At 44.4% G+C, this 26,600-nt stretch overlaps 1 protein-coding gene across 1 annotated transcript in view; it reads right to left on the bottom strand.

The window, feature by feature from the left end:
* PSMD11 (proteasome 26S subunit, non-ATPase 11) overlaps positions 1 to 26,600 on the bottom strand; it is a 996,429-nt gene that overhangs the window by 841,460 nt on the left and 128,369 nt on the right. Inside the window, exon 2 of the mRNA XM_069634167.1 lies at positions 14,086 to 14,187. Within this exon, the coding sequence (XP_069490268.1) occupies positions 14,086 to 14,187 (102 nt within the window). The remainder of the gene's footprint in view (positions 1 to 14,085; positions 14,188 to 26,600) is intronic.

Genomic DNA, 26,600 nt, shown 5'->3' with positions numbered 1-26,600 from the left:
CAGGAGGTATTTGGGGCACCGAAGGAGGTTTAGGGTCTCAAGAGCTCATTTACAAGTCATATCACCGATGACTGCTTTGAGGAACATTTATCCGGAAAGAGGGTTGGTAAACCAGTTGGGGAAAGAAAACCAAGGTGGTCTTCTTGCCAGAGGTTCCGTTTAGGACTTTTGACTTCAAAGTATGTCAGGCAAGAACAACAACAAAAACTGTGGTGGTCCAGGCTCCCCTAGTGAAAACGGGTAGTGCAGGCACTTGTGGTCTTGCATACCGATGGGGGAAAATGCCCTCCTTACTGGTGTGTGGAAATTCGATCGAATCACCCCATACTAAGAAAACTACATTGGTTTCCTCTCCAAGCCAGTATACTGTTCAAGACGGCAAGCTTAATCTACAGTCACACATAGTACACCACCATTCCTGGAGGCTAAGCTCAAAATATTTGGTGGCAAAAGCGTCCCACGCAGCAAATCGATCAACCGCCTCAAATTACAACTAGTCTGCAAAGATGGGACCCGCAAACAAGCCTTTTCTTGTCATGCACCCACACTCTTACTCGATCCAGTTATTAGATCAGAATACCCTCACAATTCTCAAGTCTCAAACATGGCTTGTACAACAACACCTGAACGAGGACCAATTCCATGGATGCACAGTATTTCACTACTGATAAAATATGCAAGGCAAGACACTGGGTATCCATACCCTGTACACCCAATTTAGAATTATTTTTTTTTCTACATTTGTATCCTCCTTGCATGGTTCTTCTGAAGAAAATGGTTACTGGCAAAATAAAAAAAAAAATAAAAAAAGGGGAATAGCAATGTTATAAGACTGATTGAATTCTATGTTAGGCAAAAGATTACACACCATAGGCTGGGTATGGTAGTAAATACAAAATGGATTTTAAATAGTTTGTCACTTATATAGCTCCTTTATCCCATTAATATGGTCTCAGTGTGCTTTTGGGTAGGGGGGGGACTGAAGTGCAAGGTATGGGGAAAATTGTCAGAAGGATTAAAATGTGTGTGCACATTTGGCCAAAATAAGGAGTTGGTGGGGATGGCAAAGCCCCAGTAACCTACCCATGATGGTTCAACATGTGGCTGGGTGCTGAGAGGTGTCAGGAGTGTGTAAGTACGGGAAACTTGCTCTGTGTCCAGCTAGACTGAACTGGTCATAGGAAACAGCCGAGTTCTGATGGCAGATAGGTTGTGCTTTAGTCTGGTGTATGGAGGCAAATGTGTGCAGGTGGCAGACGTGACTTCGGCTACAGTTCCATAAGCATGCAGTGCGACAGGTTTAAATACACTGGCTATACTCCAACTAATTCCTCAGTTCCGAACATTCACAATGTTTTAAATCGTCTGTAGTTAATGTAGCTTAGTGGCTGCCTTCTGCATGCAGCTAGCTGCAATACATTACACCTTGATTCAATGCATAGGCTACATTCACCTACGTTAGTGCAAGGCTACCCAATAGCCAACTTCACAGTTCATCCAAGTGCAATGCATACATTACCTTCATAAAATCTTCAAAGTATATACTTTGAATATGCATAAAAACTTAACATAGGCAATTTCATTGATATTACATAAGGAAACAGTCTCTTACCTGAAGGTTTGCTGCAGACAGTTTAGGGGCACCTACAGGCAAACCAGGGATGGGAGCCATCCCAGGGAGCCATTCTTTGTCTCGGGCCCTTCGCTGACTGCACAGACAAAGCTGCCCTGGCACCGTCCATAAAGAAGGCCAGTTCCTTGCAGAAGCAGCCAATCGACGGTTGTGTAGGTGGTACTATGACAAGGGAGGTAGTTGAAAGGCAGCACTGGGGAAATAAATGCTTGGGGGGGGGGGCTAAAATAAATCCAGGTTGGCGGGTGGAAGGCCACTCAGCCCATAGTATGTGCACCGAGCAGCGAAGAAAGTAAGACCTGCCGTCCTGGGACTGCGGTTATAAAGAGCTTCTCGAGCTCTTTGCTAGTTTGTTGGCGTTTGCTTCCTCAAGGAAGCAGCCAATCACCGGCTCTGGGGGCAGGAGCAGAGCAGGAATAGGACACGGGAAGGAGTTGGGAGAAGAAGCCATGGGAAAAAAAATATTTTAATTCAATGTAGCTTTATTTCGGCCAAGACATAAAAGCATGTACAAAACATCACAGCTAAAATAAAATAATTTGAGCAAATTTCACATAACAGAACCAAACCGCAGGATACGAAAAATACAACCAAATGACAATAGTTCCAATAAAGACAAATAACCTCCCTCACCTAACGTGCACATGTACCAGTTAAAACTTAAGTCAATAATAAACCAGTTGCTATCACATGCCCATTAGGAGCTACAGCTACAAGTACACTCCAAATCAATAAACAATGAAGCTCTTTGTGCAAAGTATGCATGTACACATTTGAGAAGATCCCATTAGATCAGATTGTATGCATCACTGGGTGGGATCACAGAATGACAGTCTCACAAGTTCTCCCCACAGCCCAAGTCCCATCTATAACAGCATCAGTTAATGGATAGATATATACAATAATTTAGGCAACACTAGCACCACTCCATGCACGAAGGAGAAGTTTAGCAGTACATTCCGTGGCTGGCTATCATTAGATGTTCTGCAAAGCTCTAAACCGTTACTGTTCTAGTATTTTTAACATGGAATAAGGGCTTGAAGTAACTTTTCATAAGATCCAAATAAAGTGGGCATACCAGCATAAAATGCACCACATTTTCCCTCTGGGTCACAAAGTACGTGCGCCGAGCTGAATCCTTGCCCGCATCACCCCTCTCAACAGCCCTGTGTAATGAAGGGAATAGTTTACCTGTAACTCCATTTCTCCAGCATTGGTATCTCATGGATTCACATGCTTAGAATATTCCCTATCAGGCTGAGAACCCTCGGTACATTTATAAAGACGTTTTCCATTAGGAAAAATTAACACTTCTGTGTCCCATCTACGTCGTTTTGGGCCGCTTAGGCATGCCCCAATAGGACGTAGCGGTATAAATGCCCCGCCCCCGCAGCTCCCTTCAGATTTTAACCCCCCAAAGTAGTATGGGGTATATATTGATTGCATGCAGGGGAGGCAGGCGGGCGCATGTGAATCCATGAAAGATACCAATGCAGGAGAAATGGAGTTACAGGTAAGAAACTATTCCCTTCTCCAGCATTGCATCTTTCATGGATTCACATGCTTAGAATAGATTGTATAGCAGTACTCCTGATTTGGCGGTGTGAATGCAAAGCAATTACATCATAACCACACTTTTTTTCATTGAGAACTTCAGCGATTACACGTTAGCTTTACAGAAAATACATTACAATATATATTGGTTGAAGGATATGCCCCTGTATAGGGCTTACCTCACTGAAACAGATGACCTAGGACTGCTCGTCCCATCTGTACATCTTCTGCATGTTGCTGTTCGAGGGAATAATGGCGGGTAAAGGTATGTGGCACCGACCAGGATGCCGCCTGACAGTTATCTCCCAGCAGAATCCCGGCCCACAATGCCGCCGAAGATGAAGTGGATCTCGTGGAATAGGCTCTCAGACGCCTGTCCAGCGGCTTTCCCGCTTTCGAGTGACAAAAGCGAATCGCCGACGAGTCCCAAGCCAGTCCTTGTTTTGAGATCGCTTTTCCTTTTGCCGAAGGCCCATAAGCCACAAATAGTTGTTTAGTATCTCTAAATTCTTGAGTACGATGAAGGTAAAACCTTAGAGCTCTTTTCACATCCAATGTATGGTGAACTTTTTCCACGACAGATGAGGGGGTCGCGAAGAATGTCAGTAGTACAACAGACGAATGTTTATGAAAGACAGTTGGAATTTTTGGTATGAAATGAGGGTTGGTCGCCAACACCACCTTGTCTTTGAAAAATCTCAAGTATGGCGGATCAATGACTAATGCTTGTATTTCCGAAAGTAGTCGTGCCGAAGTGATAGCCACCAAAAAAGCCAACTTCCACGATGAGAATTTTAAAGACGAAGACGACATAGGTTCAAAAGGAGCTTTCATTAGTTCTGTCAACACTAGGTTAAGACTCCAGTTCGGAGGAAACTTTTTAATTGGGGGAAAGGTACGAAATAAGCCTTTCATAAAGTGTTTAACCAGCTGATCACTAAACAGTGATGATGAATGCCTTCTATGAGTGAATCTCGAAATGGCTGCCAGATGAACCTTTATCGATGAGACAGACCTCTTTCTGCTAAACGCAGCAAATATGGAAGAAGTTGCTCCGGAACGATATTCAGATGCTCCAAACCTGGTTAATCCTTACACCACATGCAGAAGCTCCTCCACTTACATGCATATGAAGTATTCGTGGACGGAGCCCGTGCAGCTTGCAAAATTCGACGGCAGTCCAATGAAATAGTTAGGGTACCAAAATGAGAAGTCAGGAGCCAGGCTGTTTGGCATCACGATCCGGACAGTCTCAGCCTCACTGTTCCCTTGTCCCCATACAGAAGGTTCGGAATCTTCTGGAACCTCACCGGTTGGTCTATCGATAGCTGGAGCAGGTCGGAGAACCGTGACTGTCTCGCCCAATAAGGAGCCACTAAGATCACCTGACACTGGTATCTGTGAATCCATTGCAGAGTCCGTCGTATGAGTGGAAATGGGGGAAAGTGTACACAAACTTGTCCGTCCACAGGAAGGCGAATGCTTCCCCCAGCGAATCAGGTTGTGGCCATCTGCTCGCGTACTGTGCACATTTCTTGTTCTCCCTCGTCACAAACAGATCCAGGAAAGGTTGTCCCCATTTTTTGAAAACCTTCGCCAGCTGTTGGTCGTCCAATTCCCATTCGTGCAGCTGATTCATTTCCCTGCTGAGAGAGTCCGCTTGTATATTTTTTACTCCCGGCAGATGGTAGGCCAATATACTTCTATTTTGTTTTAGATCCCAATGCCATATTTCTTGAGCTTCGGTCGAGTGTGTCTTGGAACGAGTACCTCCTTGCTTTCTTAGGTAGAACATTGTCGTCGTATTGTCTCAATATTCTCACTACCGATTCTTGTGTGTGGTAGAAAAGCCTTCATGGCCCAACGTACCACCCTCAACTCCAGCACGTTGATATGAAGGGCTGACTCTTCCGACGACCACAGACCTTGCGCTTGTAGAGATCCCAGATGCGCTCCCCATCCAGCCAGACGCATCCGTCACTATCGTTATGTGAAATCCTGGCTCCTGCAGGGGCATCCCTCTCGATAGATTTTCGAAGAGTTGCCACCATCGAAGTGCGCGTAGAAGCTCGTTGCTGATAGTCAATTTGTCCGACCAAAGCCCCGGACTCTGGGACCATCGGTCTGCCAGGAATTCTTGAATTGGCCTCATGAAGAGACGACACTTGTTTCCCAAGGGGATACACGATGCCATGGCCCCCAGTAGGGACATATCTCCTCACCGACACTCTGGTGTTGACTTTCCACTCTTGCCTGTAGCCTGAGCTTGTGAATCCTCTCCACAGATGGTTTCACCAACCCTGACTGAGTCTCGAACTCAGCACCCAAAAACACAGTTCCTGGAGGGAGTTAAGGAGGACTTTTCGAAGTTGACCGCAAATCCTAACTGTCGCAGAAGTTGCATGTGGCCTTTAGACTTGCTTGCGTCTTTATAGGGGACGACCCCCTTACCAACCAATCGTCCAGATAAGGGTAAACATGATGACCCTTTTTCTTAACCAAGCCGCTACCGGAGCTAAGCACTTTGTGAACGTCCTGGGAGATGACTTTAATCCGAATGGGAGTACTTTGAACTGATAGTGGGTCCGTCCGACTACAAACCTCAGGAACTCTGTCGTCAACGCATTGGTATATGAAAATATGTGTCCTGGAGATCCAACAATGCCAGAAAGTCCACCTGCTGGCTAGACCGGATCACTTCCTGAAGTGTGAGCATCTTCAACTTCAGATTTTTTTTTTTTAGTGTCTTGTTGAGATCTCAAAGATCAAGAATGGGACGCCACTTGCCGTTGGGTTTTTTCACAACTAAGTATCGGGAGTAAACTCCTTGACCTCTCTCGGACACCGGGACCAATTCTATAGCCCCTTTTTGTAGCATAAGCACTACTTCTTGTTGTAATATTGGCAGATGGGGCTGAGCTGAACACACTACTGGAATGTGCGACGGCTTGGTTTTGAACTGCAAAAAATGGCCTCTTCACTGTGTCCAATACCCACCCGTCTGATGTTATCTTCTACCACTCGTTGACAGTGAGACACCCTGCCTCCCAGGACATTCTGAAACTCATCATTGCTGGTTCTTTGACTGTTTGCCCTTAGTCGACGATGGATAACCTCTTCTTGAGGCTTGATAGTCTCGACCTCTTCTATCAGTTTGGGAAGCCCGCCTATAGCCTTGAGAGGAGTAAGACGGCCTACTGAAGGTCCCGTCCCTGGATGACGAGAATCGGGAATTTCCTGACGCTCCTCTAAAGGGGCGAAACTAACGAAAACCTTTGCCACTCTGAAGGGCTCCAAGAGAGCATGTCGAGTCTTTTCATGCCTTTCAAGGCCTTGTCCACCTTCTCGCCAAATAGCTGTTCCCCTTCAAAGGGCATATCAAGCACTTTATATTGTACTTCTGGTCGAAAGTTGGTGCATTTGAGCCAGGCTTGCCTCCTTAAAACGACTCCATTGTTCATTTGTTTAAAACCTGATTCCGCCAGGTCTACGGCGATGTTTGAGTGATCTGACGCCTCTTCCCCCTCACGCACAAGCAACATAGCAGATTTTCTATGTTCATCCGGTAGATGTTCCAGTATGGGTGCTAAACAATGCCACATCTGTCATCTCGCCATAATAGCCAGAGAATTGGCCGCCTTCACCGTTGTTGCTCCTATCGACACTACCTTCTTGCCAAAGGCATCTTGTCTCCTGGCTTCACTTTCCGGAGGAGTTGTACATTTATGTTGTGACCTTGCCTTTCTTGCAGCAGCTGCCGATACCTTCCGGAGAAGGTTGAGAAGACAAACATTTTGGAGTAGACTCAGGAGCTTTAAATTTCTTTTCCAGTCTACCCTTAACCGAAGTCTCCGTGAATGGATGGCGCATTGTCCGTAACCCCTCTTGCCATAAATTATCTAAAATGGGAAACGAAAATACCGACTTTCTCCTCTTTCCCATATGATCAAACAAGAAACCGTCTTTTCTTCCTCCTGAGCCAGGCCAAACTCGGTACATGCCTTCCCCATCATTGTGTGGAAGGAACCGATGTCATCTGGCGGTGACGGTTGAGCCGGACTTTTTGGAGCTTCCATTTCAGCCTCCGACTCCCATGTCGGGTCCCTAGAAGGGGATGAAGATATATCTGATAAGGGACTCTTCTCGTTCCGACTCGGACTCTGGTAGTTCTCCTTCCTCCGGGCGCGAGCGTGGAGGATCTTCATGACCCGGAACGGCTGTTGATGTCATAGCCGTCAGCCGGCGGGAAGGGCCTGGCTCGTCATCGGCTGGCGTAGTATGTAGCCCTGCCGGAGCACCAACTTGAGGTAACTTCGCATCCAGTTTACTCAATAGAGTCTGTAATGTAGATAATACCTCCAGGGATAAAACAGCCTGAGGATTGAGTAGCGGAGCTGTAACTGGGATATTTAGCCCACTCGAAAGCGTCATCGAGCAGACCCCTTGTAATCCAAGTTCCGTAGGTCCACCAACTGGTTCACGGTCATCTTCCACGGGTGATCTGGAAAAAGCCGCCTCCTGCTGCAACAGGGTCTCTGGTAAGACCGGATCATACACTTCTGGTCGCCAGCCTTCCTGCGGAGCCTCCGTCGACGAGGCCAACTTCGACAGTCGTTGTCGCCGTCTGACTCAACGGAACTACTGAAGGGACGATCTGGGACGATCTGCGTCAATGGCAATGAGGATGTCAACGATCGAACTCTCGTCGACGACAACGGTGGATGTTGCGCAGAATCCTGAGGCGCTCCCGCCTTTTTTGAACTTTACTTGTGTTTTGATGAATCTCGACTCGAGGATGACCTATGGTCACCTGAGGAGGTTTTTGACAGGTCTTCTCTCCTTTTTTGTTGAGGAAGACGAAGCTTTTGTTTTCGATGACTATTCCCCAGCGGGGGACCACCGGAGATTTAGCCCTTGAGGCCAAACTAGGCGTAGAGGCTACCTCCGAGGGGGGGGTACGCGCACGCTCCGTCATTCAGCCACGCCACCAGGCGTCTATTTCGGTCTTTCAGGGTCTTCTGCGAGCAGCCTTTACAAATTTCACAATTGTTAGCCGAATGCTGAGGGTGGAGACAATATAGACAGTCCATATGTCCATCTCCTTCATACACCTTTTTTAATCCGCATGTAGCACACGGACGAAATAAAGCCTCCCCAGACATTGGGAAAAAGACGAAAAACAACCTTGTAAAATAGCAGATGACACAAGGTGATCCCACTACTTTGGAAGACGGTTGAAATCTGAAGGGAGCCGCGGGGGCGGGGCATGCGTAAGCGGGCCAAAACGACGTAGATAAGACACAGAAGTGTCGAAATTTTTCCTATGGAAAACGTCTTAATTGTACCAAGGGTTCCCAGCCTGACGACGGGGAATATTCTAAGCATGTTGAGTCCATGAAAGATCCAATGATGGAGAAAGTAAAATATCTTGGCGGAATGTGGTGCTGAAGTACCAGACCCCAGGTATCTCTGGTACAAACTCCCCACTCCAGAACACTGAAGGACAATAGTCTCAACCTCTAGATGAAAGAAACTGGACAGGTTCTTTAAGGCTTAGGAGATTTCGCTCAATAAGCCCAAGCAGATTAATCACAGTTTTGCACTTGTTCTGGGAAGACAGCCCCCAGCATTGCATTCTAGACCTCATCAGGAGAACATGACTTAGCACAATTGTGACTAGTAGCTTTCCTTTAGAAGTAAAAGCAGATGCATGCGTGGCAAAATACCTGAAGATTGAGTAAGCCATGCCCGTCAGTACCAGGGTAAAGGTAGCTTTCTCTGATCACGCACTGTGCCAAATGCCTCTTCACCAATAATGTATGTTCTGACAAAGATAGAATTGGTCTCCTCTCCCCAAGGGTGAGCCCACCGCTCACCCCAGGGAGTAAGCTTGCACCACAACACTATGCCCAGTGGTCAAAGCAAGTGGGACCTAATCGGAAGAGCCCTTTGGTGGGGCGACCTTCGGGGGACAAGGACTCCTGTAAGGAACTCCCTGGAAAAAGAAACCTTAGTTGATAGCTTGGCATATTCGGGACCGTCAAAAACAAATGCTATTATACAGAAGAAAGAGAAAGTGTCTCTTTAAACGAAATTAGCCAATTCACTGTGATGAGTGTAAAGACTAGCATTCATCGGGAAGAGAGCAAGAAGAGGGACGAGCAGAAAGCAGGAAGTCTATCAAAGGAGGTGAGGTCCCATGAGAACATGAACCTGGGAGTAGGCAGAGCTGCAGCCGGACAGAGACCCTGAAATCCCAAGTTGCAGGGAAGCAACACACGGAACAGACCAGTGTGACAGAGCCTGAGAGAAGTCAAGTGGGTCTCGAGATTTGGTGGTGGTTAGCATGCCCTCCTAACAGTGCTGGTAACGCCTTAGGGAAGCCGCAGCAAACAGTGCAACTTCCCTTTCAAATACAGAGAAGCGGAGAGAAGGAGCGAAGACTACATAACAAGGACGCAGAGGGGAATGGCTCGACAGGGAGGTGGACTGGAACGGAGACAAGGCCCATGAGAATCCCAGAGCTGTTCCCTGATAAGTAAGGTTAACTGGGAACAGGGGAGCCACAGGAAGCCTCCCGACCATTGTATGAACCAGAAAACTAGTCTCAGTACGAATAAGAAAAACATGAAAGTAAACTTGATAAATCTCAACTGTGATAACGTGAGTAAGAGAACAACAATGTTCCCTAGAAGCGAAGTGAAATATCAATTTTCAGTGAAATTGAAAAGAGCTTAAATACACCATTAACAAATCTAAATACTTGCAATGAGAGAAAGTAAATAGAGAACCATAAGTGAATCAAGCGGGTATACCTCTACCCTGGGAAGAGGGGAAAATCAAATCCTTTGTCAAAAGCAGAGGAGTGGGCGATAAGAACATTAACTGAAGGCCAAGGTAGCCTTTATGATAAAGGAATCCGAGTCAAGGAGAGGCACTCCTAAAGAGGAAAGTAAATATCAGCCAGAAGAAAGTCACTGATAAGAGTCAGGCTATTGAAAAATTGTATATTAACAAGTTCTTCTTCAAATAAGACAAGTGCAGAAAGCACCCAGCAGGAGAAGGGAGTAATTCTCCTGCCCTTATTTTTGTTTCTTTAAGTGATCGGGTCAGATGGTATGTTTTCTTTGGATGGTGGACTTCTTGTTATTGGACATTCAGAGATCACAGAGAAAATCCAAGTACGTCTTTGGGTAGAAGTCTTACCATGTAAATGAAGTAGTGCATCAGAAACACAAGCTCTGAAGGGTCTGTCACTGAGGAATACTTACTGCATTAAATGCATTGCTTGAACCCCATGATTAGTTGACATGCACAGGAAAAAGAAGGCAATGTCTTGGGAAAAAGAGGCAATTAGAATTAGTACCTTTTTTTACTTAAAAATACATTTTAAAAAAAGACTACTTTTCCATTACAGGAAGGGGGAGACAGGAAGCATATTGCATTTCATAAAGAAGGCATAAAGAGTGACTGTTAGACATGAAATTGGAACTGGGAGGCAACTACATAAAACACATGGGTGGGATAAGGCCTATGCACATAAATGCCTTCCAGCTAAAAATTATAATAGTTGCATCATTTGGAGAAGGTTTTTCTGATGCTGCCCGAGGTCCAGCCGGTTCCAACCAGATGGTGAGGAAAAGGGAGGACTGAAACTTGCTGGAAACCTTCAAACATAAGAATTATTTAGCCAAGCAGGACAATGCCAAGTGGTCACCAGATTGCTCCAATTAATTTACATGCTATGCTCTGTGTCAAGGTACACAGACTATGATCATTGATGAGAACTCCAATACACAAAGAACCAGTATGCTTTATCAAAGGGAGTTATAGGAGGTTAATACTAGACTGCTACTTGACCTGCAGTGACTTCTGACAGTGAATCAGCCTTTCTTGATGCAGAGAAAGTACCTGGAAGAGAGTGCTGGAGCTTTCCCTTAAAATGTAGAATTGGTGATAAGTTCTCTCTCGTTGGTTAAGGCACAATATACAGGCCCAGACTGCAAGTCAATAGATTTCAATCGCCTTTTTCAAACTGCAACAGGGAAATTAGAAATCTGCTGCCTCTCGCTTTTGCACTTTAATTTTGCCAAAATCCCAAATATAGGTTGTGTGGAACCGGGTCAGAGGCTTCACCCTGCCAGGAGAATAGGGACCAATCCCAACTTGATGTAGGAGGTCAACTAGGGAGCCTGTCCTATCCCCAGAGGATAATGGGGATCCGAGTCCCTGACCCTCACCCCCCCCCCAATTTAAATATGCCTTGTATGTACTGATCAGTGGTACATTTCTTTGTGTGCAGTACTAACCAGAACTAGAGTACAGTGTCAGAACAAATAAGTCCGACAGAAGAAACCAGACTTCCAGGCAGACTAACAACCCGTGCCTACTAATAAAGGGGAGCAGTACTCACCAAAGCCTGAACACAGAATAAGGCCAACCCAAAATCCAGCATGGACCATAACAGACTTAAAATTGCTCATGAGTAAAAGGGGTCGGGGCTAAGAAGGGTTTTGTACCTTTGTATGCCGCGCTCCAACCCCAGGAGTAAAAGAAAAAGAGCCAAAGATTGGCCCCAGGAGCCAGGTGGAATACATAGCAAATGGGGAAGGAGGTGGGAAGTAAAACAAGAAGACTGGGATAAAAAAAAACTGCGATAGCTACAGAATGTATGGGGTGTTAGGGTGGGGTCAGGAGGTATGGCTGTGTACTGAAAGAGCAAAAGGACAGAAGGTGGAGCAGAGCGCTTAAAAGTGGGCATAAACGGATAGGGGTGCCGGTGAGGCATTGAGTTTGAGATAAGCATCTAGTTGAACGTGTAAGAAATAGTAAGAGCATAGAAAAGTGAGAGTAGTACAAGAGGATAAGAGTGGTAGTAACTGGTAAAAAAGGAGAGGGAGTTGTAGAGGGAAAGGGTAAGAGGGTGGAGAGAATAGGTGGAGGAGGGTAGATATAAAAGGGAGAGTAGTGTAAGATGTTCAGAGGAACATAAGAGGACATGTGTGGGAGGAGAATTAAAAAGTCAGAAGTAGTGATGGAAGACCAGAGGGAGTAGGGCCAACAATGTACATAGTGTACTCAAATGGGAACTCTACATAAAAATGTTTGAATGCCACTAGAGTAGGGTGCGAGTACAAAATGGGAAAGTAGTAAGGAGGAAGACAAGAGAAGGAGGAAAACAGTTAATGGAGGGCAGAGAGTAAGGAGACTGAACAAGGAAAGGAGCAACTATGTGAACAGGAGTGTTTGAATAGGTTGGCACCATATTAAGTCCTTGAGATTGGCACTGTGGGGAATACCAAGATAAGTTAAACTTAAAGTCCTAGAGGGAGTCGGATAAGGCCTTGACATTTAGCCCTACATGGGCAGAGGATCTTGTGGATAGTAGGGGTAACAGGTCTCTAGTACCCATTCTGACCTAGGGCATTAGTGAAGCCCGAGCTAGGGTGGGCCGAGTCCACAGGAGACATGGGAACTAGCTAGAACAGCCCCCTAGGTACATTACCCAACAGTCTCAAATCCTGCATAACCCAGACATACGAGACATGTTAGTAAAAACCCTTGAACCATCTTACAGACTTGCAAAAGTCCTCTGTGACATGTGACAGAACATAAGGACGGTGTGCAAACATGTTAATATCCACCATGAACCTGGAAGTCTCTCCCAGCACTCAGACCAACTGCAGGAAGATGGTCAGGATGAAAAAAAAATATCAAGAACCCAATAGTGGAACCAGTGCTCCAGATGAGGTTTGGAAGTGCAACTATTTTACTCACTATTTTTTTTAAGTTGCGAGTACAATTATTCGTTAGGGCGTTAAGTCGTCCCATTTCGAGTGGGAGTATACTTCGCGAGGAAAAATAGGTTTTACCTCTACAATAAAAAGGTTTTTTGTAGAAAAATGTCCTTGCACCAAGTTATTCATGCACATTGAAGGGTACATTTTTACCTCTTCAGATGAGGCAGTAATGGAGCTTTCTGTGGCACTACGTTTACTACTGGTCCAAAACATAACCATTGGCTGGGTGAAAGCAAGACAACATGCTCCGATGTCCGTTTCCCATTTTTGTTGGGAGTATTTTCACTCCTATCTTTATTGGGAGCATTTGCCTATTTTTTTTTTTAGGGAGTAAAAGTGGCCGATGCACTCCTTTTCTATAGGGCTTAGTGGGACAGTGATCCACTCTAAAGGAACTGCTTTCAGGATCATCCACAAAGGAGGGAAATAAGATGGGAGCCTTGTAGATTAACATTTTTGGGCATGGTCTCTCCCAGTAAAGGGAAAAGCATTGTTGAAACGGACCCTGGACTCTCCCATTTCAAACCCAAGTTAATGGAGGACTGCAAGGAAATTATGAAACTATCCTGTTGGATAGGGTGAAAAACTTTAAAATGACATTGGGCCCACAAATTCAGTACAATCTAACCACTCTTGTGGCGTCTCCTGTACCCTCCCAACCCCCTAGTCAGGGGTACAAATGTCATGTTGTAAACTACTAGCCAGCCATAAAAGGTCACTCGCTACCTCAATTCTATAAATAGCAAATCCTGTCTTACTCGCTAAGCGTCAATCATCACTAGCTAGTGGCAGTGCACATTCTGTGCACTGTACCTAATCCACAGACCCCCCTTCATCCAAAGACAAACGTTCAGACCTACCATTGCTTCAGCATCACTGGGCCTACAAATGTTACCTTGTGGCAGAGATGCTATAACACTGTTAGAAATAAACTAGACAGATGTCACCACACCCCACCACTCAAAACTAATTGAATGGCAGAGCATGCTCTTAAAGTAATCTTTGCATCTCTGTGCTACAACATGTCTTTTTGGAAATAAAGACGTTTCTGGCCAGACACAAGAAGCACCTCTACATCCGTGCAGGGTCTCCGCTTACCTGCAGCCTGTCCAGTCTTAGCCAGAAGTCCACCCAGCTCCAGTATGCTCTGTTCCTTGACCCGTACCGCTTCTTCATCGCTATCCTGGATATCTCGCTTCACTGGAAGAAGGCAAAATACAGCTTCAGAATATGAACAGATATATACCCTGAAACAGTAATAAATCTCCAGCACATAAGTGGACTATTGTGAACCATAGAACACATTTTCATTACATCTTCAAGTCGTCTATTTGCACGAGGCCTAAGAATGGGGAACTCTTTAATGTGGGTAGTGAAGGATTGAAAGCATACCATGGTCTAAACTCCAAGATTGAATAATTTTCAGAAAGCAAGGTTTCATTTAAGGTTCACTAGAAACTAGCCATCCCAGCACAGAGAAGCAGTACATCATAGGTGGGAGCAGATCAATGTGCTTTATTCCCCAATCCAACCACTGCCCAACAACAGCCTTGGATTTTTCAATACAGGTGTCACCTGAAGGCATTTCTAAGTCCCTCACCCATCTAGCTCTAATTTGGGAGCATTACCTCAAACCCTGAAGCTCGAGCCCAAGAGACCAAACACACAAAGAAATCACAGACAATCGGCAACAATGGAGCCCACCTTTGGAACTCCATCAGATCGGTCAACCAGAAATTCTGGAAGGAGCCACAGTGTCAAAGACCACTAACCTATATATCCAGATATCTCCTGAAACACCCACCTGAGGCAAGCTACTTTGACCAGGCCACGGTAGTAGGACAAATTGAAACATTACATGGCGCAGAAAAGTGTCAAAATTATCCAAAACAAGCCGTCACAAAACACCAGGCAACAGACTGGACAGAAGGCTGTAACCAGAAGGTCCTCTGTTCATTACACCTTTCACCACAAAACAACCAGCAAAAGCACTAAACTCCACACCCTCAAAGAGGAAGAGGAGTCAACAAACAAGCTTCAGAAGACAAACGCTTTAACCTAGATGCCTGGGAAGCCATTGAAAGCAATGCACAGCCCACCCCACTCTGGACACCAGCAAGCTCTACAAGGAAATGGTTGGCACAGGCACCATTTAATTTCCGCTGACTCTATTGCCAAACACCAGACATTTTAGACATCTTGGAGAAACAAATGGACCTACTATATATCACTGAAACCTGGCTCCATCAAGCCCTAGTTATTCACGTAAGCATGCTGCAAGGCTTTAAGATCAAATTTGCAAATAGTGCCGATAGGAGAGGAGGGATGGCACTAATCCACAAAGATTGGTTCCAATTCTCAATGCATACCATCAACATCCCAGACTGAACTTTAGTTAACCCTAGTGGGACGTTCTGCTTACACCTGGGTCCCCTCTAAGCAGGACTTAGAGACTAAAGATACACCTCACCGACGCCCAATGAGGCCTACACATGCCTGGGGTTGCTTGTGGCCTTGTGCAGAAGGAATGTGACCAAGCAGTAGGGGCTGAACTGCCCCTTTTTGGGTGGGACCAAGCCTGATCTGTATATGGCTTTACCCCTTTCTGTAATGGCTTCTCAGGTGAACAATGGTCTGGAGGGTTGCCCAGAGAAATGCTGGACGTTAAGATTAATACTAAAGCTTCCAGCCATCCCCTCTTGTTTTGTTGTATTCACTCCAAAACCTAACCACATGAAAAAAGAAATCTAAAATTGGAGAAAAGAAAAACAGGAGGAAAAACAACCTACGAATAGACAGATTTGCCTACCGCCAGCAGATACACTGCTACTGGGCCAAAAGCAAAGCTATGAAAGCACACTATTCATATAGAAGCACCATTCAACTCTCTTCCTAAATATCTTCCTTCTCGAGCTCTTCGCTCATCCGCCTCCAACTCCCTCAGGGTCAGCCGCTTCTCCAAGCAACAAGTTGGGGGTAGATCTCTCGCCGCAGCAGGGGCCTCCCTCTGGAACAGCCTTCCGGCCTCCCTGAAACTTGAGAACCATCTCCGGTTCCGGAAGCACCTCAAAACCTTCCTCTTTGCCTCCGCTTTCTCTCCCCTTCCCCCTGCTAAAATTACTGAAACTGCACTGAATCTGCAACTGGGCCACTCTCAGAACTCGGTCCAGCCACTCTCCCCTGCACGGCCTCCCTGGCAACCCCTGCACTGCGGGACTGTCTCTGTATCCCTACAGTCCCCCCCCCCCCTTCCCAGCACTTGTCTGCACTTACCTTATACTTGCCACCGACTGGCCCTTAGTATTTATCTTGTTGTTCTACTAACCCTGTACTGCACTTTCCCGTCTCCCTTCCCCCTTGCACTTTTCCCTTCCCCTCTACCCTTGCACTTGCACGATCTGAATGACACCTGGCCTAGTAGGATCGTTGTCCGTCTCCCCTTGTCCCCCCCTGCCTCGTCGCGCCTTGAAACACTTGTGTATAGGCGCGTTATGAATGCCATATCATATATATCATACCACCATGACAGGAAAAATATTTAAGTTCACTCAAGAATTCAAAGACCCAGCAGCCTATAAAACCAGCCCAAGACTTCTACCAAATTGCTGCACATTTCAGAATACAGAGCAACACATCTAAAAGCATCTCGACTACGGGAGAGCGCTGTAGATTCATTTGGAAAAAATAAGACGCCAAGGGTAAAAATGACATCCGTGACTCTTCTAAGGAATAATGGTGGGGGTGGGCGGATTCGGGTTCCTGGACATCAGTCTAGATTATATGGCGGCACAATTTAGGATACTGCTTGAACACATGAGGATGACAAGATGACTTATTGGACCTACTTGGAGGACCTAGCAGCACACCCACTGAAGGCGAGTGACTACTTTTGGTCTCCGACCAGGTCAATCCCAGAAAGGTTAAGATCCCACCCCACACTGGGGCTCTTTTGGACAGTCTGGCAAAGACAGGGGTATACAATATGGCCCTCCCCTGTATCCTCCATATTGGGGGGCATTTGACTTGGGACACCAGGGACTGGCTCAATCGCAGATGTGGTCAGAAGTGGGCCTAGAACGGGAGTGAGCCTTGCTGGAGTTTGCGACAGTTCGGGAGGTACTGGGAAGGGACTCAATCTCAGTATTTGAATCTCTACATCAAGGATACACCGACAGACCCAAAGTGGGGTGGATTGGTGGCAAGAGTTAACCGCAGTGAACAGGTCATAGACACATCCACAACAAGAAAGCATATATTGGGCCTCATGAGTATGCCGGTCAGGTAACAGTGCCAGTAAGCAGGGGGGAGGGGTTGTGTAGGGGGCAACATCGATTTTTTCATTATGGTGGGTTACACCCGTTATTCTTTCTTGAAATGTCTTGTTCTGTTGAAAAACTCAAAAATAAAGTTTCAAAATAAAAGAGCATCTTGACCGTAAAGGAACACCACCACTATGACGAAAAAACGAACTCCCATTCCACTAAGCACCCCTTTAACAACATTGTTTCAACTCTTCTCAATACAAGATCAGTTTACTGTAACAGGGTTCAAAATTGATGGGAGCCATTTAGACCAAATTTTTGTTTTTTATCAAATCACCAAATAAAAATACCCGAATCCTACTGTGGGACAGCTAGTTAGCTCCTGCATCCAGCCCAGGAAAGCCTGGTTATCTTGACGTCAACAGCGACCAGAAGTTATTTTTGGCTCCTGTGGCAAACTGGTGCCATACAAACAGACCTATGTGGCTTTGACTTTTTGCATCTCGGAATGTGTATAAACCACCACCAGAGGCATCTAGGAAACATTTAAAGCATATTGAATACAATGGACAAAAAGTTTGCATTTCACGTAAAAGTTACATTTTTCAGCATGCTATGTGCTAGCTCCTAGCTCTCTGGGCTAGATCCAGACTACGAGATAATAACCAAGAGCTAGTTTTGGCTCCTGCTCATGAAATCTTAATTTCAACCCCTGCTATAGTCATGCAATTTATTGTGCCTTATTGTTTTATTCTAAAACCTTTCACACATAAAAGCACTAAAATCAGAGAATTTCAAAACACTTGGAGTATACGTCGAACATTAACAAGAAATCTAATATACCAACTGAAAACTAAGATCAAATAGCCATGCTCACTTCAACTAACCTCCTAAAATTGTTTTCAGAAATTCCAAGACAGCAATGTTTAACAATCTCATTCGTATTTACACGATCCATAGCCATTAGGGTGAAACCACTGCAGTGTTGTGCGCAAATGTATCACATTTTTCATGCCCAACTAATGTTAAAGATGTGCATTCCATGCACAGATTTTTAAATGTTTCGATATTTAAAGGACAGTACCAGCACATTGTGTCATCTTTCACAATGTTTAGTCTAGCTCACAGAACATCTCCAATTAGGATAGGTTCAATTTCTCTAAGAACTGCATTCCTATACTCTGGTAACGGCTGCTTCAATAAATGAGCCAAAACGTTATAACCTTTAACAGACCAGTTAAACATTAAAACAAGAATACTTTAATGACACCTCAATTTAAAATCCAGTACCTTCTGAAGAGTTTGTTTAGTTTTCTTCGAGTTACAAACCAGCTCCTCAGCAGAAGAATCTGTACGAAAAGGTCCTCAGTTATCCCTCCATACTTGAACTACATTTTGAGTATCATAACTTCCTTCAATTTAATGTACAAGGCGACCTTTGGGGGCGTGGGGGATAGTAATCAGTGAAATCTGCAGGACCGTCCAGTCAACCTGAGCTCTGAAGGAGGTCAGGCCCAACTCGTGCCTCACTTCCACCATAGTAACAGATTTCGTTAACTATAAGGTTTTCCTCCAACCATAGCTTCCAATTAAAACCAAGCAATAGTTTTATCACTGCATTCCGCTCCATAAATTATGCGCAGGAGCAATTTCTGCATAAAGTTTTAGGGCCAGTAGGAGAGAGAGAAGCACCCAAATTTGGTATCAAACTGAGGAGCTGCTGCTAAAAATACTGATGTTAAAAACGTATACCACAAAACACCTAGGGCTTACCAGTTAACCATAGTGGTTAATAATGCATTCCTGCTGTTAAGGCAAATCGTCTCATCACAAAAGAACAATGCAAGGAGAAGCATTTACAAAGAGACAAAACTCGTGTTTTGCTAACAAAACACACATACAGACTGTCCCTACTAAGAAGATACCCTGACTACTTGAGTATCTCTCCCTAGGAGCCCGGCGATGCGCCGCCTATCTAAAAGGGATAGCTATGAGAGACTCCCTCATCAGCAAGTATACACATACCTTAAATATAGGTTAAAAAAAGGCCAGACACAAGTATATAAATTCTGTAGCAAGATAGTGTACATTAGATCTTGTCTCAGCCATGTGAAACAAAGGACTCCTGCTGCCTGGAATTTCTATATATGTTTTAACCACCAATTTGGCAGTGGCCCCTGTCACATCGGAACTTGTTCTGAACACTCTCGGCTGTTATATGCGAAATACTCATGAAACTATTTGTCCTTTTAGAGCAGACCCATTGAATGGACACAAATGCAGCACTTTGAATTGCAATGAATGGTGACAAACTGCAGCTTATGGTCATAATTACACGAAGCAGCTAGCCTCAGATGCCTTGATATGTGTCCACTGCGACAAGACAGATCTACATCCTGCATTTGCTGCTCTATAAGTTCCCGACTGAGCAAGAAATTGCACTTTTGATTGGGCAATGTAGGTGCCGCCTGGACTTAACTGATGGTCCTAGATGGATTGAAGCCCACACAAAAGAAATCTAGGTTCTGAAGATGACCCAAGTAATTGTGGTCATCGAACCCTGTTGACCAATATGCCCATAAGTCTTCTCATGAGTACAACGATGTCCATGTGAGTTTGAACACGTCATAAACTACTTCTTGTACTAGATGGGTTTTCTGCCACTAGTTTTCCCCCTCTGAGGGCTCTTTGTTTTAACAGTTCACAACAAGTTCCGATGTGACAGGGCCACTGCCCATTTGGTGATTAAAACAGAAATTCCAGGCAGCAGGAGTCCCTCATTTTGTACGGATGACAAGATCTAATGTATACTGTCTCGCTACAGAACTTATATACTTGTGTCTGGCCTTTAACCTATATTTAAGGTATATGTGTATAGCTGAAGAGGGAGAGTCTCCTTGCTTTCCCTCAGATAGGTGGCACACCACCAGGCACCTAGGGAGAGATACTCTGAATAGGGTCAGGGTGTTCTTAGTAGGACAGTCTGTATGTGCGTTTTGTTGGCAAGACATGAGTTGTCTTTGTAAATGCTTCTCCTATCACTGTTCGTTTGTGGCAATAAAAAAGTAAACCGAACAGCTAGACTCTTTTGCATATATAAAATTCCCTAAGTATTTAAAACGCTAAAAAACGTAAAAGGTTTTCGCTTGCTACATTCCAATTAAAATGTCTCCTTTTGGACTTCACATTTAAAACACTTTAGATATCCCGATATTGAAATGTAAGTCCAAATCCAGTCATTACAAATGTTTAATCAAGTCATCTCTGAAGGCCAATTGGGGTAAGGTCACAAATGATCATATCATCCGCTTCATTTAAACAGTTGACCTTAATTTGACCAATGGCCTGTGGATTAATCCGCACCTTACCGAACAAAGTCCCATGCCACATATTTAGAAACTAAAGAAAGTTGCAAGAACAGCCCTGACAAAGGCCACTTTGTGCCAACCCATTTCGTGCAGCCACCCCCACCACAGTCTATTTAGCCCTAATTTCTTGGTGTAATGCTGATGGTATACTAACCAAGTCCAGGAGATGGGTGAGGGGTGGTAGATGTAATGCAACATTTTTCACAAAAGTGTAGCCCTATTTACCGAATCGAAGGCTTTGGATACATTCAAAAAGGCCAAATGTGTGAATCTCCCCTGTGCCCTGGTGCGTTTGTCCAGAGTCATGAAATCCAGCGGGATCCCCAGATGCATGCACCCCAATTTCTACAAAATTATCCTGGAAAAAAAGCAAGAGTTTACAGTTTTCTTAACCTTCAACAGCTCAATCACTACTTATTTCTCCAACTGGCAATATGTTCTAGGTCATAATCTTGACTGATGAGGGCCACCCTAGAAAGGATGTTTTTTGAGGCCACATTTGTGCACTGTGCGGCTGGTATTATGCCACTACCCCGAAGCTACCTTAGGAGCTGCTCTCCCACTTTTAATCAGGGTTTTAACCCAGCCCCCCAAAGCCCTTCGCTCAAACTCCCTTCCAAGAACATTGTGCCCAGGCGCCATCTAACCCAACCACCTGCACACCCAAAACCCCACACCGCTGGACACAAAGCCTAAGACTTCGCTCTTCTGGCCCGGCCACCCCTATGTGCACTCTTGTGCAGAGGGGACATGGCTTGGCAGGCTGGCGACTTGCGGGGGGTCAGGAATTCAGTCTTCTGTGCCTGTGATCAATAAATCACAGGCATAAGAGTAAATTCCCTCTGAAGTCAGCTTTGCCACATCTCAAAAACCCACTGCTGACCCAAATGATCCAGCAAGCTACTGCTCGATTATTCAGAATTCCGATTATTGGGAATCATTGCAGTATTTTACAACATGATACTGTCACCTAAGAGCTTATTTATTAGGCCACCTGTTTTTGAGTATAAAAACATACATCCATGAGAAATGTTGATTAGGGCAGAATGTGATGTGCGAGGGAGCTCTAAACACACTGAAGTTGGTACCTTGCCACGTTATTCACGTCAACATAGTAAAAACATTATGAGAGGCACTCTGATTACACACTGGTAGAGAGATTCAACTGCATGATTTTGTGCGCTGCGATTAACTACAAGAAAAGCCAAGACCCACTGGACTGAGCACAAATCATTGGGCTGAGCACAAATCAGGACCGACAATCTGAAATCACCTATGACTGCCCATTTTCTTGAATGCCACCATACAGTGGCTCAACTTCAATTTATCCTTGAACAAGTGATCCTCCAAAAAGAGGGAGCAACATTTTACAGTAGTTGCAGCAACATTAAATATTTTGGATGGACACCCTTTCTTCATTAAGTCTTAGTCCCAAAAGGCATGAACACTGTCGCCAGCATTTTATGTTACACCTGCGACAGGATGAATAGATTTAGAATTACTTTGGTCAAATTATTAAAGTTATATTTGACAATGTACTGTTTCCTCTTTAAATGTCATTCACGATTATGATTCTTAAATGGTGCATCTTTGAGACTAAGGTTTCCAATGTAATAGCAGTCTCAGAGTGACAGTCCCAGCACTGGTATACAGGTGAGCCGCATCTACATTTCAGAGTGGTTTTCCCGTGTTCTGGCATCAGCCCACCCAGATGGCAGTGTGGAGCCCCTTCTATGAAAATAGATTACATCAGATGGTTTTTGTACATATGAAGCATTTGATCGGTCAATGTGATCGCCCTTTAGGTAGGGACACCAAGGTTAGATTTATTGTTTGTGTGCAGTATGTTTGTGGAGCCTTTAACAGTCCAATAACACAGACCCAGGTAACTAACGTCTGTTCCACAGAGGTGGGGCATAATTTATCCTAATGTGTTCAATGCTTCTAGTAATGATAGTTCCTTTTCTACAGGATATTGTCATCCAATGAGATACTATCATACATATTGAAAAGGGATCAGTATTTTCTAGGATGCTACGTGGGATGCTGGGAGGTCCTTTGAACCGTCAAGAACACAGCGAGAGGTTCTGCTCCAGCACATCTTTTTATGGGTTTATAGTTATTCCATCGACAGCCAAAACATCTAATGCAATGCCATACCATCTAAAAAAAAAAAAAAGCATCTAAGGCTTTTTTTAAAAACACTTTATGGGGGGGTCTCTCCCCCAATCCCCATTTTCTAACCTTTAAAACCCATTTTTATTAAACTAAACCGTCTACCATCTAAAAAAAAATGCATTAGATGCTTTTTTCTAGATGCTTTTTTTTTTTTAAAGATGGTATGGCTGTCGATGCTTTGGTTTTCGATGCAATGACCGGATACCCTTTTTATGAGGATACAGCATACACCTAGAGTTGTTTCTACACTGATAGGTAATTATATTTTATTTGATATTCCCCTATAGCTTAGGCGTGCTTACCCACAAAGGGATATTTCCCAAAACGGGTTGGGTGTCTTTACTTTCTTCTAAACTTCTTTTCACTTTGTATTCTAGATTACCATTTCGCATTCGACCAGGACTATGCTTTGTATTTCTTCACTTTAGTGTTTAGATGTGGCACAGAAGTTGGTCACACTGTTTAATTTCATTGTTTTTACATGAATTCGATTTCCTGAATATACACATTTTAGTTTATTGAATCTACTTTTGCATGGTTCCCAAAAAAAATTAAATATCGATTACTCTTGAACATACTTGGCTCTGTAGTGTGCAACTAGGTCCCTGATAAATTTAGTTTACCGAACTATCTATGGCCAGCAAGCTACTGTCCCATCTCAAACATTTCTTTCATTGGAAAGGTTCAGAAAAAATTCATACACCAACTCCAGGACTATTTAGAGGCCCAGAGCCATTTTAGGCCAATGAGGGGTAGACATCAGCGCTGCTCAATCTGGGTCATTGTAAAGAACAAAGTGGGTGACAGTTCTCAGCATTCTTATCCTACTGGATGTTTCGGCAGCGTTTGACACCATCAACCATGAAATTCTTCTAAGGAGACTAGAAGACCCTGAAGGATTTGCACTACCCTGGAGCACCAGGTAGAGCCGAAACCACCATCATGGCTCCCTACAGATTCCAGCCACGCTACTTACTTGGGGAGTACCTAAAAGGATCCACCCTTTCGCCTCCCCTGTTCAACAGTTACACAATTGCTGATGAGGTCCATCAGAGGAGGCTGGTCTCACCGGATACAATTATATAAATGGCAAACCTATAAACTCAAAAACATTGGTCAACTGACCTACAAACAATTCCATGCAGAGATGGGTGCTTGGAAAACAAACTAAAGCTTAACTTGACCAAGACAGAATTCATGATCTGCACTTTAGCTGCATATACCACCACATCAATGTCTCGGCCCAGCTAAATGGGCCTATGCCCAGGACCATCTTCCTCATTAAAGAACTATGAAAACCCAATGGACAGCGGCCTCACAATTGAAACAGGTGAGAGACTAGTTTTTTCCAACTTTACACTCAACAGCACATCAAACCCCATTGGCCCTTTATGCACAGGACCATGGCCCAGATAAATAGTTCCAAAATGATGTATGCGGCAGAGAAGCTCAGGCCTAAGCATTGTTCTGTTGGAAACCTATAAGCAGAATCAAAGTCCTGAGTGGCCATCAAGGAATACTTCTGGAATTTCTCAAAAAGACCCAGCAGGTGTAGCAGCAGCTACATCGAATGTTTATCTGCCTTGGGCGAGGGAGCTTTAACCATCTAGTTGTCCAGGTAGGGGCATAGAGTGGCTCCTTTGAGGTGAATAGGAGAAACCACCACTGCCATCTTGGTGAAGACTAGCTGAACCAACCTCAAATCAAACAGGAGCAGCTTGTTCTGAATACGCTAGTTGCCCACAAAAAAAGGAGGGGGAAAAAAAGGGGTAATACGGGCTATTGAGGGCAAGTTAGGATGTGAAAATATGCATCCTACAGATCTACTGCACATATCCACTCCCCTGCAGCAGAGCCAATTCTGAACTGTGTTGCATGATCATTTTGAATTTTTCTACCAAAGTCATTTGCATGCCCCATAGCTCCAGGAACCTGCGCTTGACAATGTTGCAAATTCACAAACTTTCAGAGCGTAGGTGGTCTTGCGCAAAACAACTTACTAATTAATTGTATCCAGGTAGAGCGTGTCATCACGGACTATGCAATATTGCAAATTCACAATGCTGCAGGATTCCCTGAAGAGAGTTGAAACCGCTTACCAAGAGATTGTTCAACATAAAATTCTCACTGAAAAACTAAGAGCCCCACCTCCTCTGCAAGTAAGACGATGAAACCATGATCTCAGAAATGGCAGAAAAAGGCTACCTGAAGGCTTTATATGGTCCACTAAAACCAAAATGAGGCCAGGTACACCGTGGAGCAGCAACTAATTCCAACCCTGCGCAATTACAAGACATTGATGCAGACTCTCACCCAAAGGCTAACCCACGGTAAGGAGGTAGAACACTAAAAACCCGGAGACTCTAGTCAGTGAGCTTGAGTTGTTGGGGGGGGTTGTGGCATGTAGTTGGAAAGCAATACAAGTGTTAAGGAGGTGATGGAGACCAAAGGGGGACAATGATGGAGGCAGCAGAGGTGATAGGATCAGGAAGTGAAGCTAGTATAGGAGGAGGGCTTAACATCAGAGTGGGGCAAGATACAAATGGTCATGGTGGTCAAATCAGAAGTGAGAGCTGTAGAGCAAAATGAGGTAAAACAAGTAAGGATGAGATAGCAACACCCGGGAGGTGAAGAAAGAACTAGGCAAAGGTAAGCCCAGGAGATTAAACAAAATAAGGAAGAGTGCATACCAAACCCTACCTAGCCAGAATAGGAAAGCACATGGCCTGGTTGGCCCAAGGCAGGCTGAAGAGGCAGACTAGAGCCAGGCAAGGAGTATTGGTCTGGGTGACCAAGCTTTCTGGGAGAGGTTTTATCAGGCAGGAGGAGATGTTGGGCAGGCAAAACTTCTCTGGGGAAGTAGTGTGGAACGGCAGACCGTTCAGAGGGCTCGGGAACACCTGGAAACCCCACAAAGTCATTTGGCTGCGAGACAGCATCACCACTAGCGAGAGACTTGGTTTTTGGTTTCACTGCTCTTCTGTTTTTGAATCAGTTATCGGACTTGTGTTTCTAAAATGCCAATACAGAGACCTTTAAGGACAGTGCTCCTGTGATCTCTTCAATCCGAGGCATCTCAGCGAGAAACAAAATCAAAGAACTCATTACCCACCCATGGAATGAGCAAGCCTATTAGAGCCTGAAGTGCTCTCTAGCACATAAAACATAGGTGTACCCTACCCTCTTAGTGCGGTCTCATTAGAAATAAGTTCTAGGAAAGCAAACAAATGACCATTTCTTTTCGAGAGTGCTATAAATTGTCTCAATTCACTAATACTGGCATTTGTCCTTGTTTTAGTGAAATTGAGCCAGTTGGAGGGAAAATAACAGTCATATGTTGACCTATAGTCATTAAGCAATTCAAAATCATAGAAGAAATACTCATTCGAAAAAGTCATTTCCTCCAAAACATTTGTGCATTTTTTTAAAAAAACTTTATATTGATTTCTTCAAAGTATAGTACATGAATACACAACATGCATCATTCAGTTTCATGGTGCATTGTGCGGATTTATAAAAAACATATGTAAATTGTTTTGAAACAAAGACACCGAAAATTACAGAGGAGAGAAAAATACAACAAACAAACTTTGGGGAAACTCAAATGAAGTAGTTGCCCCCGAGTATGTAGGGAGTTCTTTACTAATTAGATTCCCTTGATTCCCTATATGGATGGGTATGAATAAACTAATCCTTTGTCCATAGGGTTTGGTTACATTTATTTTCTATGGGCTTCAATTTTGCCCAACCTGTGGGTCTTGGTACGGTAAAAGAATTCTTTGCCAACGTGGTTCTGAGTAGAAAT

Source organism: Ambystoma mexicanum, chromosome 13, assembly GCF_040938575.1.
Source record: "Ambystoma mexicanum isolate Mex_15411 chromosome 13, UKY_AmexF1_1, whole genome shotgun sequence".
Lineage (NCBI taxonomy): Eukaryota > Metazoa > Chordata > Amphibia > Caudata > Ambystomatidae > Ambystoma > Ambystoma mexicanum.
The sequence above is the reverse complement of the archived record's forward strand: the minus strand, read 5'-3'. Positions and strand labels throughout refer to the sequence as shown.